The sequence below is a fragment of the Zeus faber genome (genome assembly GCF_960531495.2).
Source record: "Zeus faber genome assembly, chromosome: 7".
Taxonomy (NCBI): Eukaryota; Metazoa; Chordata; class Actinopteri; order Zeiformes; family Zeidae; genus Zeus; species Zeus faber.
In genome coordinates this window covers 26,463,452-26,490,453 of record NC_137203.1, presented here as the reverse complement: position 1 = coordinate 26,490,453, position 27,002 = coordinate 26,463,452, and the positions used below count along the sequence as shown (strand labels likewise).

Genomic DNA, 27,002 nt, shown 5'->3' with positions numbered 1-27,002 from the left:
GGACAACAGCTATGGCTGTGCACCTGTTGCTCATCAGAGCAATCAATGAACAACAGAAAAAAAAAAACATCCCCACACATACACAGGGAGAGCCTCTGTCATGAAAATGTTCCATCTGCTCCCGGCTTGTTACACCTTGCCACTCTACGATAAAGTGGGGCGTTTATAACATCGCTGCCTGTGTCTCTATGTCGGAGGGCCATAAAAAAAGCCTATCTGGTGGTGTGTGGCAGGCTGATGTGCCACAGTGGCACCTGAACAGGGACTCCCTGGCACTGCGGAAGGGACACAGAATGGACATCCGAAAACACACTGGAGCCACCAGCAGGTCAACAGGTGGCCACAGAACCAGCCCTCTCCAAAACTTGGCAGCAGCAGCAGCACCCAGGATATCCAGCGGAGGACCAGGGGAGAAGCAGCACAGCGACCACCACGGGTAACTGCTAGCTGCTCTGCCCAGCAGCCAACGCTGGGACCATCCAGCAGCCCAGCAGCCAGGCCACCCCTTCGACCAGCCCCCGCAACAGCCAAGCCTGGCTACACATCCATCACCCAGCACAGCAGCCCAAGGCCCCACGCTCCAGAAGGGAGGAGGGGGTAGTCTGTTTCGTCGACCTGGGGGAGGGGGCCCACGGACTGTGCTGTTCCGGGGTTCCGGCTCTCCTGAAAGGGGGACTGTTTTTTTTGGACACTTGTTTATTTAAGGTATAGGAAGTATAGGAAGGCTTTGGCCAGTTGGGGGTATGTGTTGTGGTTTAGGCAGCCACACCTGTCTTGAGCCCAGGTAATTGGGCCTGGGATCAGGGTGGCTGTACGCCAATCAACGAGCAACAGGTAAAACCCCTATCCCCACACACACAGAGTGTCATTACATGTGTACATCTGCTTCTGTCTTGCTCCATCTTTCCCACCCCCACAATAAACTGTTATGTTTGCAACATCTCTACCTGTGTCTATATGGGCCCTAAAAACGCCACTCGAGTCACATGTGGCAGGCAGATCTGCCACAATTTGCATTACTCACAATTAATACTTTTATACATTGATAACCATGGAAGAGTTGAGTCATATGATTTAGTGTTTTTAAAACTTTAATGTAATAAACATGCTTCGGACACCAAATTTGACATGTCACTGTGGTGTGAGGATGGTGTGGTTTGAGCAGCCACACCTGACCTGGGTCTAGGTAATTGGGGGCCGAGGATCAGAGTGGCTGCATACCTGTTGCTTGTTGGTCGGTCTTATGAGCTACAGGTAAAACCCCCATCACCACACACACTCAGGAGAGGAGCCCTTGTCATGACACGTGTCTATCTGCTCCAGGCTTATTCCAACCAGCCCACTCTCTACAATAAACTGGTGTGTCTACAACCCCGTCGTCTGTGTCTCTGTGCCGAAGGTCCCTAAAAACATCACTTGGGTTGCGTGTGGTTGGCGAAACTACCACACTCATGTCATTGACCCTCTTGACATTCACATACCTTCCAATCCACTGCAAATAAGACTGATAAACTAAACTTTGATACTCTCTTCTTAAAGCTTTTTTCTTTATTTTGCTTTAGTTCAATTAAGCGAAAACAAAAACAAACCAATACTAAAATCGGGAATTCAGAAAAACCCCCAGACCACAACTGCATCTAAAAGGAAACACTGCAATTACTACAACACATAAATTCCAGTGAAAGGAGTGAAACTGAGTTCATTGCTTTATCTTTTCCAAACAAATCCAGATTGCAAATCCTATTAAAAAGGCACACTACGGTAAACAACTGTTCACCCCCTTAAATTTTTATGTACTTGTACCAGTATTTGTCATTTACACTGTGCATTCATAGCTACTGCTTATAAAGCAACTTGCTCTTCAGGGGAAATAAAGACTAATACCAGTGTGTATTGCACCCCAGCCACCAGCCCCAGAGTATCCTGGGAGCTGATCACAGTGACAGTATACAAATCTTCTACTGTGCTTACTGGTTCCTCCAGACAGGATCTGTACCATCATCTCGAGGCCCTGTCAGCGTGATTAGTGCGCTCTAATAAGATAATTAATTTGACTGTTTTGGCATGCAGGCTTGTAATCTGCTGTTTCACTCCGGTCATACTTCTTTTATTAAATGCTACCTTCAACAGTGGTTCATCTGGCTCGCTGATTATTTCGCTTATTGGATTTATTTTCTTTCACACCGTCTTCAGTATTATTGCTGTCATTTCTTCTTTACCAGAGAAATTAGAAGTGAAGTGGTAAGAGTGGGAGAATTACTGCCTATATCTGTGACATCTTCGCCTGGTTCGCTGATTGTTTCGATTATTGGATTTATTTTTAACACTTTCACCCTGTCTTCACTATTCCGCCACTTTGTGTTGCTGTCGTTTCTTCTTTTCCAGAGAAATTAGAAGTGAAGTGGTAATAGTGAGAGAATTACTGTCTATATCTGTGACATTTTCACAGGAGCTGCACGTTTTTCTTATCTTTACATCAGATGTCAGACATTGTAATGGCGCTATGGGGGAGGGGTTAAGTTAGCAAGCGTTTGCAGATGAAGTCAGCATCCCCAACACCCACATCACCCTCTTCCCCTGCCTCGCATGCCGATCAAGGCCTGATGAACAGAAACACAAGGAGACATGTAGGTGGAAAGGTTGTTTCGCAGCTGTGAGTGACCTGATAGTAGAAAAAAAAAAAGGGCCATGCACGTCACATTCACGTGCACGGAAACGTGGCACACACACAGATGCGCAAACACACAAACAGCGCCTGGGGTTGTAGCAATTTATTGTCCGTCCTCCTCAGCGGGTTTGCTTTTACACATGTACAAGCAGGAAAAATGTTCCAGTGGAGCATCACAGCTCAGTGCACGCCAGCGCCCGCTCCATCCGTAGCCACTGGGACCCCATTACTAATCCCCCGAACCTTCCACCACCAGCTCCACCCTTACACGGCTCCCGTTGATTTGAAACGGTTCCAAGTCCCGCGTTGACAATTTCAGGTGAACGCGTGATTAATGACAGCTGTTAGGCGTGGACTTGGGGCTGACGCTCATTGAGTACCAGAGCCACGCTCTTTCGACTGTAATGCCTTTATATTTTTTCCACTTCAAACTTTTAGCTCTTTATAGACTCGCAGTCTGGTTCAACAGTGGTATAAAGCTTTGCTAACACAGGAAAGCACAAGCAGGAAAAGGAGGGAACTGGAAGGTCCATAATTTGGGCACACAACATTACAATGCAGTCTATGGCTTTAACGATTGGCAGCAATAATTGGCTTGGGTTTTTCTAATTACCCGATTAATCCATGCATTTGATTTACACCATTAAATCATGGTAAAATAAGGTTATATGGTGCAAATGTATGTCATATCCTCATCTTGAAATTGTTTATTATGTGTTCTTTTCATATCATATGGAGCAAATGAAGCATTCACATTTTGGCGATGCTGTAAAATAGATTATATTAGAACATTTGGCATGATGCACCAATGGCAACTGTGCCCTTTGACTCAATTTTAGTTAATTAATCAACCTGATGAAGTTTGGCATTTCCAGCGTATGGTACCACAAAGAAAAGGGTGAGGGGAAATGGTAGCGACATTTCATCCGGTTTGGATATATTGTGAGCGGTCCAACAGAAGCTCTAACTGGCAGTGTTGCTGTACGCACACAGATTTAGATACAGAGTCATTGCTGAGTCACTGTTAATATCTGGCCAATGGAGGACAACAAGTTGCTGCTGTAACCACGATTACAGCACCTGTTTGTCCTCACCTCGAGTTGGTTTGTGGTGTGTGTGTGTGTGTGTGTGTGTGTGGGTGTAGAGTGTGCATGTACATAATGTACATGAACATGGACCTGTGCTTTTTGACCTGCCCCTGTCTGCAGAAGTAAAGACCCTTTTTTGTACTTGTTTGTTAAGTTTGGGCCTCCGAGCACTGTGTGAGTGTGTGTGTGTGTGTGTGTGTGTGTGTGTGTGTGTGTGTGTGTGTGTGTGTGTGTGTGTGTGTGTGTGTGTGTGTGTGTGTGTGTGTGTGCCTGTGCAGTCAGAATGTCTGTTTTTAGCTGGCCAGTTGTGGGCTGATTAAGTGTGACAGGCTGCCTCTCAGACCCACCACATACGCAAGCAGTGAAGCCACCACAGAGCACATGCACTGCAGGAGAGCCCAAAAACTCCTCTCCAATTCAGACCTAATGGCTGCTACTTTCAGAATCAGAAACGGTTTTATTTATGCATATACAAGGAATTCATTCTGGTGCGGTTTGGTGCACTCCAGTACAGACCGTAGCATTAAAAAAGAAAAAGCTTAACAGTCCGGGGGGAAAAAAGAGATGAAAAATAAAATTAAATAGGATAAAACATAAGAAATAAAATTTTAAATAAATGTCAGATATATACAAATAGACAGAGACACAAAACAGGAAAGTTGGATGTACAAATGCGATGTGATACTACATCACACGACAGCCCACAGGATAAATTACTAGTTTTAAATCACCATGGAAAGGAGGTTTGACTTTCCAAAACAACTCATTGTTCTGGTAGGAAAATACCAGGACCGGCAAGTCATGTCACATTCACAGAGAAAATCTTAGTCCAAGAATTCTGTCCCCCCAGCCATTTTTAAAACATTTTTATGAGTCAAGGACCCAAAATTCTCAGTCACAATACAGTCACGTTCCCTGACAAATAGCCCAAGACGAGCACTGGGATGTTTTCAATTGGTGTAATAGGCTTTTTCTTCTGTGCTGCTGCGGAGAAACACTGGCTGGCAAAACAGGCTGAGCGAGAAAACAAATTATGATAAAATGTTGATTTGAACTTTTGTCACCAACTGTCTGCTGCACTGAAGAGGACAAGATGCCATGGTACGATAAGAGACGATGAAGAAAAAATACAAAAACAAACAAGAGTCTCCGAGGCATCGGCACCCGTGAGGGAGGGATAGACGGATGACGAACAGCTGATTTTCACTGAAGTGAGATTTGCCCGTTACACCCGAGAGAATCCAGTGTGTCGTGCGCCAGATACTGCTTGCTGCTAGCTGAGACGCGAGATGAATGATAGCTGGCTTCCATTCCAAGCCCTGCGAGGTATGTGGTTAGCGTGGATGAGGCTCCAGGCACGGCAAACAAATTGAGAAGCACGTTAGTCAGCAAATAGCTGCAGCAATAGTGGTGGCAGGTTGCACTCCTTTCCACAACACGCTGGAATGTGCTGCCGCTGATAAGGCCAGTCATGTAATCAAGCTGTGGCGGTCGAGAAAGAGAAAGAAAGGACAAGAGAGAGAGGAAAGAGACAGATCGAAAGATTAAGACAGAAATGTGTGCAGATCGAGTGAAGAATGGAGTGGTAGCTACAACCGTTAAACAAAAACCTCAAACAAGATTGTTTTTGGATACATTTCAGAACATGCTCCTGTTTGGGGCTTTCTTGTGCACCTTTTGTGCTATGTAGTAGCACTGGGAGATATAGTACATCGACATAATATCAACATTGTGATACTAGATTTTATCTGGGATTTTGGTTATCTTTATATCGTGATGAGAGTTGTAATATGTTGTAAAATGTGATAGTATCATGATAGCTGGGTTTTGTCTTTAAGGCTGCATTGGTTTTAGTAGTCTATCTGTTCTAATCCACACCTCTAGCAGCTTGCTCATAATATCAACAGTACTAATGATTGTTTCTCAAATATTTCTTATGTGTAAATGTCTTATGGAAACACCAAGTCATCCTCAACATATTCAAATATATATCAAATTAACAATATTGACATATTTATCAAAAATTTCCTTGTTTAATTTTGTCCATACGCCAGCTTTTAACGTATGTTGTGTTGTATGTTATGTTATGTTATGATATACAGTATATATCATGTTGTAATCATAATCATGAAAAATGTTCTTGATTTTCTGTTGCTTTTCAAACTAAACTCAAGTGCGGGAATATCATGTGACTGTTTTCAATGCCCAAACCGTAAAAATCTCTGCACACCAACACAACATCTTACAAGGTGCAACACTTGAAAACTCTGTTTGTAATGATTTTGTGATGTCGCTGTTCCCATTACTTGTGACTACTGTTTGTTTTTGTTTCTCTATTATTATTGAATGAACGTATACGTGCCTATTTTCCCGAAGGCTTGGTTGATGTGTTTGATTACAAAGGCTCCATTCGATATCGGCGGCGGTGTGAGATATCGAGGCAGGGACGACGCAGAGCGAGAGAGCAGAGAGATCAGCCAGCCGGAGAAGGGAAGCAAAGCCCCAGAGAGAGAGACGAGGAAGGGGACAATAAAACGAATAAGAGTCACATTTTAAAGATATGGGCGATAGGGAGACAAAGATGGGCAGAGAGGGCGAGCAAGAGGAAGTGCTTCGTGGACCGCGGGGAGGAGCGGAGAAACGAGGGTGGTGAGAACAAAACATCTTCAACCTCCAGACTCCCAGGTGAGCATGGTCAGAGCAATAACAGTTTGTTTTTCCATGCTGGGCTGCCTGCGTGTTTTGTCTATTTTATCTACAGCCTCTCTTCATCGTTCTTCCCTCGCCTCTGACAGGCTTTCACTTGCCTGCTTTGAACAGATAAACCATTGTGTCTTCCATGATGAACATTGTCTGCTGTTTCGCCGCAGGGCCCCCAAATACACATTAGCTCACGTTGCCCTTTGTCTGTCATGAATTCCTGCCATGTATCCGGTTGCGAGGCTAATAAATAACTGAATAGACTCAGACGGTTCTGAGCAAGTCACAATGTCAGTGTGGCTAAGTGCTTCTGGTGTGACTGTTCCAGAACAGGGTTGACCCACTTTGTTTCCCAGTGACCCGAGTGTCACCCATAACAAAACTGTCCTTCAAGAAGACAACGGCTTTCCACTCAAGTAAGAGCTGTTGCTCTTCAGCTCAACGTGACCAATGGGTGATCCAGAATTCCCATTAAGGGATCAATAATTAACAGGATTTGTTCTCATGAGCTGTGTTACCACTGTATGAATTTAATGTTTTGTGTAGGGGTGTAACCATTCATAAATCTGTGATTCCATTCCAATTTCGATGCCAAGGATCCAATTACATTCAATTTCTGATTCTTTACATAAACAGTATACAACAATATTCTATGCTTTGGCTTGAAACGAGTTCTAACTCAAACTTTGTATTAAGGATGGGATTTTGAATTTCCATGCCTTCACATACGAAATGCGGTGTCACAGTGAGGTACTGCTGTGGTGCTCTCCATCAGTCGTCACGGCGATGAGATTAGCACTGCTAATTCTTTCAAAAGCTTTGTGGTTTACCTCATTATAGAGCAGAAACAACATGTTTGTGCTAAAATTGGGTCTATTTAGCCACTCAAAATACTGTTTGAGAATACTGGGTAAGTGCTTAAATCCTGAGTCCTCAAACGGAACCTCCTGAGCTTGAGTCTTCAATAATTTCTTTGTGTGTGTGTATATGCTGTATGTGTGAATGACTGGTTACACCCCTGGGTAGGAATATGAATGAATAAATAAGAACACATCAATATAAGTGTTTATGAATGAATATGTTTCACATTTTATGTTCTATAAATTAACAGCCGCGGTTAGGCCATCGTTCACATTCTCAATAAAGCTGCCACCCGGTAATGAAAAATCACCAATCGTTATTTGTTGCAAGCTGTAAAAAATAGCCTGTCTGGAGCAACATTGTGATACTGCACAGTATAAATTTGTGCGAGATGCCTTAAGATGTGGCTTGCCTCCTTGTTTACTCAACAGCAGCTCAGTCAGCTTGTAAACACAGATCTGGCCCTTGAGCTTAAACAGGCCTTCATGGTACTGTGACCTTATCTGGTACATGATTAGGTAAAAAGTACAGGCCAGAGGCTAACCATCAACTTATTGGCAGTGACTAGATATAATATTGCTTTGACTGGCCCAAGACAGACAGTAGAGAAACAGATTATCAATGTGGTGCTACAGAAAGCTATTTTAGAGGCAGGTTGGTGGTATGAGCTAATAAAAGGCTACGTGTACTAGGCACTTTAAACATAAAAAATGTGTTCAAAATGACGGCAATGTGGTACATTTTTCATCGTTAAAATTGGCTAAACATTTGCACACATCATTGCATTTAGCTTTTGAAACATACACTAGCACATTTTCTGAGTTGAAGTAATTAGTAATTAGACTCATTGGTGCGGTGCTAATCACAATGCTGTTGAAGAATATTCTCGTGAGCAAAGGAACGCGAGCTTTACAGAGGCTGATTTGATAATCTACTTTCCCAGTGGCATGGATTTGAGTCTTGCAGTGCTCGACAGTAACGGCTGCCCGGTCGCCCTCCGCAACCAGATTGAGTCAATTTGCAACCATTTCGTGGTCTATGTTTGCCCGCTTTGGCAACCACTTTGCTTCATAAAAATTAGAGACAGCAAACCATGCAGCCTAAAATCAATACATTTGTTGCATTAGTGATATTTAAATATTTCTGTTACAGGAACCAGAACGCTGCACGTGCATTGGCCGATGCGCACAGCAGTGCGCACAGGCACCTGATTTAGAGGCGATTGGCGAAGCAAATTAAGTTGTTTGACTGTGTGATGACAAATTGGACAAACCCGTCAACATCACAAACAAATGTGCAAATTGATTCAACTGACAAAGAACCAGATGAACCTGAATGAAAAAGAAAAAGGAAACTAGTGAAGTCTTGGGAGGCCAATCTCATTTGTCTGTAAGAGTCACGTTTTAATACCTTTTATCATCATCGGTGATGTGAAAACATCAGATTTCCACACAGTCAGAGAAAGAAAGTGTGCATCCTGCTCATAGTTCAGTTACTATAAAAACCCAGCGCACCACAGAGCATCTCTCCAGCCGGGCTGCTGACAGCACTGTCAGCCGAAGAGTCAATCACAGTGGACGGCAGTGGAGCAAGGTTATAACAGTCAGGGAGGGATGCAAACAACTCGCTTTTTGGTGAATGTCGCTTTCAGAAAGCAATGCTGTGTTCACAGGCTTGGAGAACTGAAAAGCCTGTCGGAAGTGATGCGTTCATGGGAACTCGAAAAACCATCGGCTACCACCACAAGTATATTTCAGACCTGTGGGAAACACAAGGGGTATATGGCGACTTTGGGTAGCGCTGTTTTTTCATCATTCGTTTCATTGTTTGCATCCCTATAGAAATTAAAACTAGGTGTTAAGAAACATTATAGTTAACTGATATTAAAATAAAACCTAGACTTTAGAAAAAACAACAAAAACTAACAAACAATATTGTGTACTTACAAAACAAACTAAAGTAAAATAAAAATATACAGGAAATGTCTTTAGTGTTAACCTAAACCTGGTCAAATTTGTCAACATATAGCCGTTACAATACAATAACGAGTTATTATCTTTGTAGACAGACAGCATCAATAATGAGTCAGACATAAGTGGAGAGCTACACTGGTGGAGAGCTACTTTTAAATGGAAAGATGCAAATTAAAATTTACCATTCTTAACCACCACAAGGGGACAAACAGAACTGTTGAGATTGTTCTTGTCTGTGTGGTGATACATGTGGGTGTAAGAGAGAGACAGAGACATAGGCTAAAGCCTGGTTTATAGTCGCCACAGCCATAGTGTCGTTTAGTGAATAAATAATAAATTATGTCAGTGCAGCACTCGCTATAGCACCGCACGGTGATTTTTCGCAAGGGCGCGTACCTCCCAATTTTGGAACTCCACGGCGTGAATTTCCGGTTCTTCTTCTTCGGTGTCGGTATTGGCAGTTGGCAAACCAAGTTTAAGTGCATTACTGCCACCAACTGGACTCCCTCTGCCTCTTCTGGCACATTTCAGGTTATTCAACACTTTTGAATATTTTATTTATTATTTTATTTCGGAACATTCCATGTCCTGCGTCGTCTTTTCTCCGAAAGCAATAATAAACCGTTTATTTCTCTGTAAACCGCAATGTCTGTTTTCATAGACTGGGTGTGTGTTTAAATTTGCATTGCTTCCGGTAATAAAAGCTGGAAGTCAAAGAGCCGGAAGTCTGTTTTTTTAATTTCTCATGGTGGTTTGCGCACAGCGCATTCTGTCTTTGAGGAGAATTTCACCACGGCATTTACACGGCAACGCGAATGCTCTATGTTGCCATGATGCTCTAACTATGAATGCTCGTGCTCTCCGGTAGTGCCTGCGCCATGAGCCTCACGGCTCCCTTGCAAACCTTCAGTGTGATCAGTTATTCGATTTTGTGTTATCACACGTCTGCCTTTACTTGTGTTTCTTCCCCTCTGAAGATTCTAATTCTGTAACGTATCCGATAAATTACAAACTACAAAGAATTGTTTTCAGTTACCATGATAAAGCTTTTAAAACTTATTTTGTGTCACATTTTCATTAAGCTGACATATAACTGAATGGTATCTTGATTACTCAAAATATAAGTTGACTAAAAATGGCAACCTAATTTTCAGATTTGGCAACCAAAAGCTGATGCCTGGTTTTCCAGGCTGGCAACCACTTTTAAAAGTTAGTGTTATTGAGCCCTGAATTGATTTGAGCATCAATTGGGCTGAGGAAAATTAACTGTCCATCCAAATTATAATGTTCCGATGTTCAATGCCGATAAATAGGGGGATGTGTGTTATTACACTATTACTATTACAGTTTAATTCTTACACTATAATAGTGACATAAAATGATCAAAAAAGACAATTCATTAATAATTCATTAATCGCAATTATTTGTATGGCAAGACTGTAATATATATTTAGCCTCTTCACCTCGACACCAAAGCTTGTCTAGTTTTAGATGTCCTGGACAAGCAGCCTACACCAGGCCCCACTCCAACTAGGCTAGGCTAATTAAAAAATTGGGGGCAGAAAAATCAATCCGGAAGATGGTGGTGGAATGATTACACTGTACAAAGAAAATGTAAAAAAAAAACTCAAATATTTAAACATACCGTAACAAAATTGAGATATGTTATGGGCCAAACAATATGTGTTTTGACATGGAAGCTCATAAGCAAGTGGAGTCTATGGGCCTAATGAAACCTTCAAACAAAAGTGGAACGGACTGCCAAAAACTTGAAACTTAAAATAGAAGTTGTTGCCGTCCAAGGTTGATGGCTATGTAAGACCAACTGTTGCTAGATAGAAGACACTAATTACATTCCCAAAAATGATGTCTGCATTCACAAATAGTTTGATGCAACGGCCTCCTTACGGTGAATAGAACTCAACCAGATAAGTGCCCTCTTTGAAATATACACATCAAGCCATCTTGGTAGAGCTTAAATTGTATTTTACTTGGACTTTCAACAATGTCATGTTAAAAGAGAAGATGATATCACTTTTATTTTCACATTGTGAAGGATGATTCGTCTCAAATACCGTCAATTTTATGAAATATCAGAGACATTTAGCATTTAATTTTGTGTTTCTCATCTAGTATGTTCTGGTTACAGTGTACTTAAGTGGTTAGAAGTTATTGGAGCTAAAGTATTAGTCATTTGTGAACATACACAAATTCACAAAAATTAGCACTGTACTTAAGTTAGAAAACTTTTTTTTTTCTCAAGGAACATAAGAGATATACTGTCAAATCGCCTGCTTCTGGGTTTAATGTTATTACCGTCACACACCTCTGGCGGCTGTCACTCCAAAGCTTTCTGTTAACAGCCTCCATCACTCTGGCCATGAGGTAACATCATAACAGATAGTTCTGGGTGACTTAACAACAAAAAAAAACACTTCCACTAAAGGGATTTGCAAAGATCCTGACTGTTTGATGGGTGGTCTGAATGGCAAATCAACTATCTGGTGTTTCAAGTATGAAGGAAATAATGTCAACATTTTTTATTAAATTACCAGCAAGAAACAAGTATAAACTACCCATGTGGATTCAATGCTAAGCAAAATAGATCATCAAGACATTAAACCATTATATCCATAACACACATAGGAAACAATAAGGGTTTTTTTCACATATTTAGTAAAGGACTGATTTTGTTGAATTATAGCACAAATTGTTTGAAAGATAAATACATAAACACAGGAAGAGGGGATCTTATTTTTCAATTAACACAATATACAAACACACGTCAAGATTTCATACTGTAATTTATTGTATTGTTAAACACTTTTCTTTTGGTCAGCATCTCACCTCACCTCAAAAGGTGGATGTGCACGTTTTTTAACACACACACACACACACACACACACACACACACACACACACACACACACACACACACACACACACACACACACACACATACACACACTCCTTCATTTCCCCCTGCCACCCCCCACTCTTTAAGTAGCCTGTCAGTATGTGTGTGCAGTCTCTCTCCTCTCCTGACCCCTTTCCCTCCCCTTGTATTATTGTGCAAATTGAAATGCCAGAGAGAGTCATTCAGATGCATGCAGATCCATGGGGATGTTCCCTTTCCCTCTCTCTTTCCCTCTCTCTCTCTCTCTCTCTCGGCATCTTGGCAGTGGGAAAAGAAAAAGGGGGGAAATATGATTATCCAACGGGGGAATTGTTTCATCAACACCTGGAGCAGATAAAATGAAAATAGGGGGATTTATGTACTGAGCACAAGCCTAGCTCTGCTGCCAGGAAGCAATTAAGCAGAAAGCTAGAATACCCAGGCAACCCTTCCCTTTCTCTCCTCTGTAATATAACACGCTCTCTCATTCCCTGTTAATCTGTAAACCCTATCCTTTACTCGCTACCATTTCCACCCTTTATCTCTCCGTCTCCCTGGCTGTGTTCACTTCACACCCAGTGGCTCATTTGGAGAATCAATTGAAGGTGAGACTGTGGTCGGAAAAGAGACAATACTCTTTTCAATCCATTTTGGAAAATTGTCTCATTAACACCTGATAACAAAGTTTTTTTTTTCACGATGCGTTGGGATGTTCCCTGACGTAAGGGAGCTAACGTCACCACTGTCGGGATTTTTGCAGGCTTCCGGCCTCGAGCGTTGTGATCCCAGAGGTTGAGAATCTGGGACACCGTTTACACCTGGCATTAACATGCGTCTCTGGTTATCCGATCACAAGTGGACAGCTCTAATGCCAGGTGTAAACACACCCAATGCGTCCTCGGTGCGGCAGACCACATTCGGGGGTGGTCGGGGCCCCATATGACCTCATTCTTTTAGCATGTAAACGTCCTCCGTGTAAGCAGAAGCACGCACAAATTTTTACGCTTTGGTCTGGAAATTCCCCGAAATGGAAGTGCAGGATTTCTAATTTATAAGTCAAGTATTTACACAAAACATCCAGTTTTTACTACATTAAGTCCCATAGCAACGGAAAGCAACGGGGAGACGTGTGTGACGGGGCATGGGGAAGTGGGGAGACGCAGGTTTTTTTATAACGCAGTTGTGTTTAAAAATGTTGTTTCATACAGAAAGGAAACAAACGAAAATAAAACATATCTAGAATAAAAACACAGGAAAACCGGCACGAGAACTGTCTGGAGGAGAAAACTCGCCTTCAATTTTCTGAGTTAGGTTTCATTTTCCATAAAAGTAAGAAACTAGGGAAATAAAATAAATCAAAATCTTTCTCTATGAGATTATATTATATATTGCTATATTATAATGGCAATATATTCAATTTGCATATATACTGTAACGGGGAAGTGAGCGCCGATCACAAGTGGTTACTGGAGACGCATATGGAGACGCATTCTAATGCAGGGTGTAAAGAGATGTACTTAGAGCTGTCCACTTGTGATCATATCAACCAAAATGCATGTTAATGTCAGGAGTAAACAGGGCCTTAAAGGAGCTGATTAGTGTGTCATCAGTGGGAAAGGAAAATCCCATGTCTCAGTCCCGGGTCAAATGACCCTGCAACAGACAGGTTTTAATCGATGCCACCTCCGATCAGCTCTGATGTGAACAAGACACCTGGGTTGACGCGCTAGTTTTGTAGCCTTTACCGGCGCGTTGCGACGCGTGTTGAAATTCCGGGCACTAAATAAATAGAAAGGAATATCCGTGTAGCCTTCCATCGTTTCGTATCCGATTTAGAATCCAAAATCCAAATCAGAAGTTATTGACTTTTTTTCCGCATGGGGGACCGTGAAATGTTGAGAGTGTGGGGATCGCCCCGTGGGGAGCATAGCGGAAAACCCCCACACTCCCCGCCGGGAGCTCCAGCATCGCCCCGAGCCGGTCCCTGCTCCTCGCCGCCGAAGGACCGCTGCTCCATGCTTTTCGCATGTTTTTTAGCACCAAAATGAGCGGGTTGAACCCACTTATTTTGGCGTTAAAACGGTATAAGTATTATAAGTAGAGGTGGGTACAAATTAATCAGATTCACTGATGGGCTGCAATTTAATGTTAATGTGCTGCAATTTTTGTTAACATTTTCAACAATAGACAATGGAAAACAACTGAATCAGTCTTCCAAAAAGAATGCACACATCATGCTTCGTATTTCTAAAAGGTAATGTCTTTTTGGCGGGAGGGCTTTAACCGTTTATTTCAGATCTGGCCATTCAGACAGTTGCAACTGCACATTGGGCAGATTTTCCACAGTCACGCTGACTTTTCAGGCAAGATTGTCCTTTAGTGTAGACAGGCTGTTTCGCAGTCTATTACAATTAACAGCTCAAGTCTAGGATCAGCCGTAGAGAAGAAAAAAAACAATTAGAGCCTTTAGAGGCTTTCTACAGTTACAAGGAGTATAAGAGGAGGAGAAGCCTTTAAGAGGATACAGAGCGTAGTATATTCCTTGTTGTTCCTCCTCTCTCTCTCTCTCTCGAGCTGTGGCTTTGTCCTGCTGCAGTGAATTTTCTATTTTCTCCCTTATCTTGCGGTGGCAAAACAATGCTGGGATGTTTCTGTTGCTAACATTGGTAATCTGTTAGCAACTGTTAACAATAGGAGTGCACAATATATATTTCGCAATGTGTGCATGCGCAATAGTCACATCGCAGGACATGCTATCTCAAGTAAGGCAAATTCACTCAAACACGTCATGCTACAACTTTTTTCCTGCTTGATACAATAGGAAAACTTCCACGGTTCTCATTTCCCCTGACTTATCTACAAGAGAAGTCTGTCTGATATAACATTTACCCTGATTTAAGGGTTATTTTCCAAATTTCCAAGAACCATGGATTCGATTAGACACATGCATTTTTCGATTCTGCTTATCGGTTCCTAACTTTTGCATATTTCAGTCACGCCCCGACTCGCTCACCTTATGTTGTCGCGTCACGGTAGCAGATGGGCAAATGTTGTAATAATCCATTCAATGAGTGATGTCCCGAAGCGCCACATTCCCCCATGTTTGTTATTTGCTATTTACATCGCTCCCACGTGCAACATTGTTTTGTTGCAACCCGTAGTTCAGCCATGGAAAAACAATTTGCTTAAATTAGCAGCCGAAGAGTTTGTGTGGTGTGGGCGGTAGGGAGGGGGAGAGTTTAAGTCGGTAGGTCGAAATTCCAGTGTGTGCCTTGTCCTGTATAGTGCAAACACCGTTCACACAGAAAAGCAGAGATTATCTGTTGGGTGGTATAAACAGCGCTTGCTCTAGTCATAGCATGAGTGTTGTGCATCGCGTAGTGTAAACCCAGGGATCAGGCTGTCTTTCCCGGAAGACACTTGAGCTGGGCCGAAGCGAACCAACACAGGGGTTCACGCCTAAGGTCACCCAGTGAAAGGCAGACCTGTTAGACCTCTACACCTCTTTTCTGCCTGATGAAGTTTGACTGAATAAACTTTAGTTATTGTGGTAATAGCAAGTTTGGACAGTGTGTTTGAGGGTGTCCTTATTAGTTATTCTCCTACACACCAGTGCCTCTACAAAAGGTGTGCCAAGAATCTTGGTTTTTCCGTGATTCTTAAAAAAGGAGAAATGAGGAAAAACTTTCTGTCTGACATTTTAATGAATAAAATATTCCACTGTGTTGTACAAGGGGTACTCTTGAGCAAAAAAAAAAGGCATCAAGCATAGTAGAGCCCGACAGACATATCAGCCATTATTTGACTTTTTTGACCACATTGGGATTGCCAGTTATGCAGCCGATGGTTCCCTATTTTTAAGTATACTAAACAAAAAGACATTGATTATTTATTCTGTACTCTGTTTTTATTCTGTTTTACACTACTTTTAAGTTACTCACCAAAATAAGCACAGAAATGTTGTCAGTCTAATCGGATTTGGCTGTTCAATACAAATATTCGACTATTTGCCTTCCAAGTTTTGCCAACGCAGCATCGCTTCCTGCTTTCAACGTGCTTTCAACTAGAAAGATGTGTCTTCTACTTCTAATGTAATATCAGAGAATGAGTCCACTAGGTAATCGACAACCCCCCCCCCCCCCCCAAAAGAGAAAAAACTACCGCTCAACTTGGAAGAATCTCAGAACACTGACGGGTCTCCAACGGATGATTAGACTTGTCGATTTTCGGGGGGCAGCCCTAACAAAGATGACCGCTGAATAAAGCCCAGCATGCTGCCTTTCCAGCGTGCAGCTCAAGCAGCTGTTGTGCTCTGAGTCAAGGAGATGTGGAATGCAAACAGTAGCTCGGTAGCTGCTGTTTGCGTTCTGTCACTCTCGCACACACCAGCAGGGTCTGTTTTCTTTGCCGACTACACAACCAGCCTTGCGTTCAGTGTGCGGCAGGCAGGTGCGCGTACGTGCACACATGCGCACGTCTGCACGTTATTCAGATCTTATTCCCCACCGTGGGTAAAGCCCTGCTTGCCCCCAATGCTTTTCAAAGCAAGAGTGTTTCAGTGTGTGTGTGTGTGTGTGTGTGTGTGTGTGTATTTGTCCTCGTCTAAGATACACTGACAAAGTGGTCTCTCTGAAATGAGTTGTGTGGCCCATTTACTGGGGGAGCGCAGGTTTTTTTCCCCCTCATTTGATCTACAGGTAAACAACCCTAAACCTGTGATAAAAATAAATAAAAAAGGAAAGTGGTTTTGTGAGTGAGGACTATGAATCATGGGAGAGGGAGATAAAGGAGGTGAGGGAAGACAAAGAGATGGAGACTTGGAAAGGGACATCTGGCCCCTTCCCGGCAAATCTGTCAGCAAAATATCCCACTGTGCTTGACAGACCCCCCCCCCCCACCTCACCCATCCCGGTGTAGAGGTTACAATGCTGCGGCTACATAAAAAACATTCCTTACAATAGCATACCGTTATCCCAATATACTACCTCCCCCAAACACACATTGAATTTCGTTGGAGGTTTTTCAGTATCCATAAAATACTGACTGCTGTCAGGGCAGGCCAAGACCCAGGCTTGTTTAAAAACTGATAACATCTCCAACTGAAAAGAGAACTCCACTAACCTGTCATAACATTTCCCCGTTGAGATAAATCCCACTCATATCATTCCAGGCGTCTTGGGGGGATGGGGCACTCCCGAAGACTCTCTGTGTTTACCAACCTTTCACACGTGTAAATATTAAAATATTAGTCTCAACTTCATGCACTTTGAAGGCGTAGTAGCGCCAACGTGCACAACACAGTGAGTATACGTTGCAGATTTGGCTCGCTGATAATTTGCTTGATCAATCTTGTCCCATTTTTGCCAATGACCAAACTTTTCTGCAACAATGATCCAATACCACTGTTAATATAGCGACCTTATCAATATGTCCCGCCTGACTGCTAGCCAATCTGCACTGTTTGGTGACGATCATAGCAATGTAAACAAACCGATCACATGTACTGTAACTGCCAAAGATTGTCCAAAATATTTTGAGACTTCACACAACAATGGGGCTTTGTAACCCTGAAATATTGTTGTGGAACACAATATGTGAATATTGTGAATGATAACCGCTCATTCTTCCATATTTCCCACCGCTACTGTGTTGATTAAAACAATCCTCATGTGATCGCCTGTTTTATAAAGGACAAGGGCAGGATGACTGGGAGACCTTCCAATGGGAAAATGCAGTATGTAGTTGCTGTGACTTCAGCTGACAGGCAAAGTCAGTGAACAAACTAGAAGTGGCAGTGGGGGGCAGAGATTCTCCTTTGCATAACCCCCCACCACTATCTACGCTCTGCTACAGCTTTTCATTATATTGTTGCCAAAGCAGTCACACGATACACTAGTCACACCAGTCCTTGTTTGACTTCAACTGTTAACAAGTACACATGCATATCAAACAGACATGCACATACTGTATAGAAACACACACACACACACACACACACACACACACACACAGAAACAGGCACCCTGGCTAATATTGAACAGACAACAATGGGTAAAAGTGGCTTCCTTGGGGCGTCCCCTGTGACTAAAGGGCCTCCAGTGAAACCTACACGATTGTAATTAGTCTTGAAATAAATTTCCTTTGCATAAGATTATTGCATTGAATAAATAACTAGCGACGCTAAACAGAGGGCTACGGTGATGGACAGGAAGGGTCTCTCCTCGAGACAGCAGGAGTCTTATCCGGATCTTATTTCAGGCCGGACTATTCCCCTCAGAGCTGTTGTTGGTAGCTGGTGTCACAAGCAGAGGCACATGTCGACAAGCGTTAACGCTAATTGCTTTCACACTAAGGGTGGTTTATGAAGAAAACATGCGCTGAGACTCCAGCAGAATGTCACGACTGTGTGAGTCACGGCAATGAAAAACACAGCCCCCCCTCAAAAAAAAAAACCCCCACAACCCCCCCTCCAAAAAAATCATGACCACACTGCAATGTGGATTTTTAATATCTTCAAATCTGTAGAAGATGACACGGTTGATTTTCACTTTTTAATGACATTGATGGTTGTAAAATGTATAACAAAGGTTTTCATGTCAGAAACCAGGGCTTGCCTGTGGCATTACAATTCACGCTGCCGTGGGTGTTGGTGCGTGTGTTTTGTGAGACTAAGTAGCATGTCAAAGTGCTGCCACTTTATTTTGAAACATTAGCCTTGAGGTTATTAAGCATGGAGTTTAAATGAGTCAGAGCGACTTCAAATCCTCCACTCCGCACACAAAATCAGCCAGCAGACCTTTGTGCAGAATGAGTCCGAGACATTGGAAAACTGACTCCTACACTGCAGCAGGACAAAAAAAATCTTTCAAAAGGATTTACTTGAGAGATGTCGGTATGAGAGTTAAAGCCAGCAGTCTTTTCAGTGCTCTTGGTGCTCTCTGACAGTAAAGGGCACAGCTGAAGTGGAAAACAGCTATCACTTAATGAGCCACTTAAGAGTCTCCCCTCTACTTAGCTTTTGTTATTTTTATTGTATCCGCCGCAGTCCTCCTATCCATAAAGCGGTTTCCGGCGACCACATGCAGCGTTATATAGAAATATCGACCACGCAGCTGGATGTCAGGATATTTATGAGCGCTAGTTTTAAGTAAAGCCCTATCAAATACTCCAGACCAAATTTGTGTAAGAAATTGTTGGTCATCCGATTTTATAAGCTGGACCATATTGAATTGTGTGACAGCCGTTTTTACAGTGAATGGGCTTTAAACTTTAAAATTTGATTTCAATGTGTATTTCGCAGGTTTTGACTGAGAGGAAAAATGTTGTTCAAATCTGAATTTGTTCTTTGATACAATGAAGTGATTGATGAGTCTGTATAAAGAACCCACGAGCACACCATCGAAATCAAATATTAATGTCATATTTTCTATTATTGGAGCTCCTGGCTAAACGTGCAATGGAGAGCAGGTTATATCTTTATGAACCGCTTTTCTTTCTGGGTCTTAGGGCCTGGGGTTGTTTGCAAAAGATCCTGAAAACTGCATTCGTTTTATTGTACGTTAATGGCGTGTTTACCAATGCTGGAACCACATGAACAGGCGTTCATCACCTGGTACGCCTGTGGCACGCATGAAATTAAGTGACGATTCATGTTTCACGAATCCCGTGTTGGTTTTTCAGAGGCTCTTTTGCCGAGAACAGAAGTAAGGAGGATTTAAGAAAAGTTTAGTGAGGCCCAATCAATCTAGTCCCAGTCGTCACGGTCGAGACAGGCCAGCAGAGAGGACAAAGCACCAGGGGGGCTGCTTTAGCAGATACAGTGCCCCAGTGCATCTCAAGCTCAGAGGCAACCTAATCACTGCAGAAGCGCAGCCTGTCACTCAGCCACAGTAGAAAACATTCACACAGGAAGCCTGCTGACGGCTCACAAAGACAACCAGGAAATGGATTTATCGGCCTACCGCCAGCTAACCAAATGATTCTCCACGCCGCCTCTGTGTATCTCTACCTACTGTATATCATTGTGTCTGCGTCCTTTTTTGCATTCCCTTCAACTGCAAATAAAGGACTACTGTTTCTAAGGTATTGCAGCTTATTTGGCATCTTACCATATGCAGCTCCATTTTCCTTTAAAAAACGGAAACACTATTATTAGTATAGCAACATTCCATCGTTAAAAAAAAATATTGGCGTGGTTGCTTTTAGACCTGCCACCCACCACCGCCACTTTTGTTTGCCTATAATGTTGACAATCGAGAAAACAATCTATTTTATTCGCCAAACGTCTTATAGGAATAAAATGGGCCACGGAGGTATGGTTTATCTGGACATTCTCAGCACAAGACATCCTTCCACTGAGATGGTAACAGACCCTTCCTTGGGATATATTTAGGTCATCGGTCGATAACTCGGACAGGTGCACTGTGAGGGTTCAATCCTGTAAGGCTGTCAGTGAGTTAGTGGGCATGTGTGAGAGAATGCATGTCTGGGTGTGTGACAAGTTGTGTGTACATACGTCTGTAAAAAGACAGATTCTGCTTTTCCGACTGTTTGAGAGAGGGTGTATGTTCTGTGTGTGTTTCTGTAAATGTAAGAGCCAAGCCGACTCGGTGGATGTGACAGAGGGCTGGGGCCTGGGGACGTCCCGTTGGCATCAAAGACACCTCTCTCCAAGGGATGCGTCAGCCAATGAACACCAGAGCCTTGGGAGCGCGGGGCGAGGCGGGGGGTGCTGCCTTGTTAATTAAACCTGCGGTTGTTGTTTGTCAGCGGCAACAGAAGATACACGGTGCTATCACCGTGAGGGAGGTGGAAGCAAAGACGAGATTGCAGCATCCCCCTTTGAACAAACAAAACGATATGCCTCGCCAACAGCGCCGACACGTCTTAATGCTGCACTGTGAGCCTTGTGTCAGCGCTTGCACTTTTCCCCTGTAAGGTGTCAATAACGTCATTACGTCGATACCTCCCACATACATTGGACTGTTCCCTGATTGTTCCTGTGGGTGAATGGAGCGGTTCTTCTTCCAACTGTCATCATTTGACACAACGGCCCTCCAGAGTGTTAGCAGTGCCAGCAGCGGTTAATATAGAGGACGAGGCCCTAGCGGAGGGCCAACAATGAGAGCAGTGAATATCAGGACACCAACTGGGGAATAAGTGATTGGATTTGTGCCAATGGGGTGGGAGTGTGTTTTCCCGACTAATTTCAACAAAAGCCTTTTGTTATTCTGTTTGGGGCCCTGTGATGTTGTTTTTGATTTCAATACTGTACATTTTGCACCAGTGGCTGGAATGAGTGGGGAAAATCTATTCGGGGGAAATATAAACAACTCCAAAACACGAGTCTCAAGGTTTTTCTTAGATCCTAAACTGCAGCAGCAGAATTGCTGGGCTGTCAATAGAGGACAGCAGTCATACTGGGCAGCTTCAAAACTAAAACAAAGCTGAAGAAAAAAAAAGGTAATTATTTTGTGGAAAATTTAAATGTCAATGATATAGACTTATGTGAGGTCATATTTCAAACATATATTAATAAAAATAACCCTTTGCCCAATATTCCACTTTTGCATTCTGGCTCCATGCCCTTGATATTGTGTAATATCACTGCATCGACTAGACCAAAATCCCCATTAGAGTGAATTTGGAAACCCATGTTGCGGAACGGAAAAAGCAAACAAATCTGTAAAGTCATGTCAGAGCAGATGAGCAGAATGATTGCAGATTAACAGGGAAGGGGGATTTACCACTCCTGTGCCTCTCCCAGTGTGCATAGAGCAAATCAAATATCTTATTACTACTGTGATATTTGAATAATTGTACCATTTTTATTATCAGCTCAGCTCGTTGGTCATTCTCGGGGAGATTCCTGAGGGGGTTAACCTATAAAATGTTAACAAAACAGCTAAAAAATAAAATAATAGTATTCCTTGCAATTTACTGGAATAGTAACATTATGATAATGTATGATGTCAATATATTTTTATCCTTCAGTGAAATCTCAGTGTTTCATAAGCCTAAGAAACATGACATTTGCAACCCTTATATGTCCAGGCACTACTCTGGTTTGATTAGGATCACAGATAAAACACGGTGGAGGTGGAGATATGAGGTTTTGGCCTGACCACAGTGATTAGATCACCGACAACAACAGGCAGTGTTCCTACATTCCTTGAATCATCGCTGAATCATCCCTGACATTTTTCTAATAACAATAAGGTGCCCGTGACAAAGCAACTGAGCTTTGTTTGTACGGTCGATTTGCACAGGTAGGTAAGCGGCTTTCCTCGAGAAACCAGGGGATTCAAAGCAAATAAACACGCCATAATCAAATGCGGCCGCCACAGCAAATTGCTTTCAGCTGTAATGAAATAGGTTACGGGAGCCGGCGGAAAAACAGCGTACAGCCAGAGCATTCATTGGGGAGGGAGTGTGCCGGCTTGATCCTATCAAAAGTGCCAAAGAAGTGTGTTTGGAGTCAAAGTACTCTGAGAAAAGCCCATAACCTTGGATCTGCGTGAATAGAAATCTGCAGCCACTACAAAGGTTTCACACTGGGCAACTATCAGAATCGAGTCACAGAAGATAGAGTCATCTCAGCTTGGAAAGGGCACTGAAATCTCTGATTGAACCCTCATATGGGAAAAACACCAGTCATTCAAAGGTATTCGCAAAGATGCCAATAATCGTTGCACAATACTGTATTGTGTTTTACGTTTTGTTTGTAATAATCACTGTCGTCAAATGTACTAAAAGAGCCATAAATAAAACCTGTTTGAGGCAAAGTGCCTTCCAGTACAACAAACTGTTTAAACCCAGATAAAAATAGGAGAGCATTTCCACTGGTGGGTTCACTGGGTTGGCTGGGCAGATGCATCAGACCCTGGCAGGGAGAACAGGAGATTGATGTTAGCGGAGTGTGAAAGAGCACAGCGGCAGCAGAGTGCGAGTGAGACAGTAGAACTGGCTGTATGGCCCGACATAAACACGGCCATGTTGGCCATCAGTCACTTACAGGAGGTCAAAAGGGACCACCCCCAACCTCCACCAACAGCACTGTGGGCCACTCACAGCATGACGCAATAGGTCAGTGTTTTTTCCTTGCTTAATGGCGACACTGTCCTCTGGATAATTGATAAGCAATTAACGCAGTCCTTGCAGGTGATGAGCTCCTCTAAAGCACACGCTGTTAGGTGAAGGCAAGAGTAATGACTGATATGGAGAGAAAAGCGCTTTAAATATTTATACAATTAAAGTGCTGGAGTTCAATAGCTGGCCTTCAGAGGCCTGAATAAAAGCCACCTGAGCGGATTTCAAAGAACGTGAAAATGGGCAGACCGAGAAAGTTTATTCATTGTCAAAAAAGGTAAAGGTGACCTAATTAAACGGTACGTTTCCCCTCAAATGTTACCACTTAAGGTGTGACATAGAAGTGAAGACCTGCGCTTATTATTGTCACACTTTGAACAGAAACGACGGACCGTGACACATAAAAACACTGACCCTCTCTTAATTGAACCAAATCTATCAACATCATTACAACTGCAGGCCATTTGCATGCAAATAAGAGCAATTGCCAACAAGTAGCTGGCGTGTGAGTATCATTTCACACAGAGCTATATCATGCCTCATTTGTTTGGCCTTGAAACATAAGTTTCCAGGTGGAGAAGAGAGTAACCTCTGTTTTTCTTCTCGGCAGAACCAAAGCCGAAACACTAGCATGATTGATGAAATACAATTAAATGCAATGAAATGCAATTAAATGCAATTAAAATAATACACTTATTCTACCAAAGGTGAGTCCTACTGCACTCCTATGGTTTTCAGAATGTTTTGCTTTGATACATTTCCCAAAGGATGGCCTTTTTTAGTAATGCAACCCTGCACAACTACATTATAACCGAACAAGAATGGATGTGAAAGCAAAACTGTGATTGTCTCTGAGCACTAGTGCAGCAAAACACCACAGAGGGAACACGAAAGAAAAGTGATAGACAGCAGCGGAGACAGCACCATGCTGGTGGATGATGCCAGAGAAGAGAGCCCTTTGCCGCTGTGACATCTTCAAAGTCTTTCATAGTCAGCAGCTGTCATGTACAGTGGCAGCCATGCAGGACCAAGGGCAGCAGTATGCACACATCCATGATGGGAGTGCATTACACTTATGCAAACAGGCGCGTATGCACATGCTCAAATGGCTCAATACACACACGCACACACATTTTATACATTCAATCACAGTCGCTCATAAAAGTATAAACTTGCCCATTCGCACAAATAGACGAGCATATGATCACACACACTAACGGACACTCACTCCCACCTCCTTACAACCCAATCACACTTTCACACCCTCTCCAAGTACCATGAAGGGCCGAGCTAAAGGGAATAGCAATATAATTACTGATGACCTGAACAGGTTGAACTTGTTAACAGATGGCAGCTGGCAAATGGATGGCTAGTTCAAAGTCAATGAATCCTTCTTTCATCCCATGTGTGCAGTACTGCTCACATGCATTCTATAATTTTGTAATAGTGGCTAGGTGGTGTGTCTATGTTAATCAATAACATCCGATTAGGTGTCCTTGTCTACCTGGGGTAATGGAGGCCCGTGAAATCAATTCCTCCAGGTGTGAGCGATAGCATTGTGAATGGTGCTACCATATTAGAATACAGTCATTGCAGAGGTCATGTGAGAGCTATGTTATTAGCCTATGACCACTTCGTATTTATAAAATTTTGATAAAAAATGGAATTGTTGGGACACCTATTGCTGCTGCTGTACAATAGAAAACAAGGTTGAGAAGAGGTGACAGGATGACACAAATAACATCACTGTCTGATGACACTAATAACCTCACTGTCATTACAGCTGTCAGAATTATCACATAATCGCCTGATAGCAATTAATTGAGCAAACCATTTTGTAAAATCATCAGATTCCACAACCACATAATGTTGTAATGTTGTAATGTAATGTAATGTAAATGGAATGTTCAACCAATGTTAGATATGTCGCAATGAATAGAATGTGAATTACGTGAGTTTCCATCAGTTGAGTCAAAGAAAATTCAAGGTCTACCCAATCTTCAATGTGAATCGATAATTATTCTGCAAAAGATGAACATGTTTTATGACAAGTATGATTTCATAGTTATGTTATCGTAAAATGGAAATAAATGGAAAGGGGGTGCGGCGTGACAATTCAACTGTTAATAGCAAATATTTGTATGGCAGTTAATCGTCAACTAAAATGTGATGGGGACAGCAGTGGAAGGTGAGGTGGAATTACCTCCCAGTGCAGCCTCTCAGATACAATTCAAATAGGAGTGATCTGCCTGTGTCTTAGAAGACGAGGATTTACTGGTGCAAAACAGACATCATTACAAAGCGAGATGCACACTGACAACTGGCAGCAAAACACAATCCAACAAGTCCCAGCCACACTTAACACCAAAGCACCTGTTTATTCCCCGGTAACCAAGCATATACAGAACAGGGGAACAACCATGTCATCCACCGAGTCAATCCAATCCAACTTTGCATGATGCCCAGCAGCCCTTACCTCCAGACGGTCCAGGCTCATGAAGCTGGCGATAGCAAATCCATCAATGATGTCCTCTTCCTGGGAGCCGGATTCCCGTCTCTTTCGACGAGGGGGGCGAGGTGCTCTGGCGGCGGCCGTGCAGTGAGCAACCTTCTTACCAGGGAGCAGGGAGGCGGCGTCCCTCCCGGGACTGTCCAGCTCCCCGTCGGTACAGGACGAATGGGCGCTCGGACTGCGGGCATCCCTGCCGCCAGCCTCCCGCCTGCGACCCCTCTCCCGTTTGGAGCGGGATCTGCGGCTCTGCTTCAGCTTTCCATCCATTTTTGTTTTTCCCAGAGATGTTGCGATGCCAAAAAATAATAAATAAATAAATGACGGTGGAAGCCCACCTTATGCAGGTCAACCAAAATATATGTGTGTGTTACATGTACACAACACACACATATATAAGGTGATAACAGCCGCGGAATGACCTTGACTATAAACCCTCTGGAACATCCAACATTATCCAAATGTTCAAGTATCCCGTGGAAAAGCGACGCAAACCCACACGTTATCTGTCTGCCCCCCCACCACCCCCCACCCCTTCCCCCTTAATCCAATCTAACCCACACGACGACGCGCTCCCGGTCCGCGAAGGCGCAAAAACGAAAGCGAAACCGTGAAAAATCCGCTTCGGAACTTTGTTGTGTCTGAACAAGGAGGACGTTATGGAGGCTAGCCGCGTACCGCAGACAGCGCAGAGGCACCGTGTCGCTGCCCGTTGTTTTCCACCACCCAATCCATGGTCCGCTGTCAAAAAACACACACACACACACGCACGCACGCACGCACGCACACACACGGAGTATCCGCCAGTAAACCCCCCCCCCCCCTCTCGAACAGGAACCGAACCGGGAAGATAACTCGGTAAACGGTTGCAAGTTCGGCCGCCGAGCCGTTATTCCTCCGTGACAAGTTCCACCGTCAAACGCCAGCGCGTGAGGGGCAGGGATTCCAAGTCTCGGGCTACTTATGCGCAATGTACATTTTTTTTTTTTTTTTTAATTATTATTTATTGTATTTGTATTTTTTTTTTTTCCTTCTAAATGATCCACGTCCGAATCCGCGTTCGAATAATCAAAGTCCAGGAGAAATGCGCGTCGTCCCCCCCCGCGACAAATAATGTCAAGTTTGCTTTTTTAGAAATCCACTCCAATCGAGTGGCGCGCGACGCGCGAACGAGCCGTTCGTCGCGAGCGAACCCTTCCAGAAGGGGATTCGGGCGTCG

General features: G+C 43.2%; 1 protein-coding gene across 1 annotated transcript in view; it reads right to left on the bottom strand.

Moving 5' to 3' along the window:
• Window positions 1–26,276, bottom strand: part of fbrsl1 (fibrosin-like 1) — a 298,902-nt gene extending 272,626 nt beyond the window's left edge. The window contains exon 1 of the mRNA XM_080003616.1: window positions 25,751–26,276. Coding sequence (XP_079859742.1) covers window positions 25,751–26,053 — 303 coding nt within the window. The 5' untranslated portion in view covers window positions 26,054–26,276. The remainder of the gene's footprint in view (window positions 1–25,750) is intronic.
• Between the last annotated feature and the right edge of the window lie 726 nt (window positions 26,277–27,002).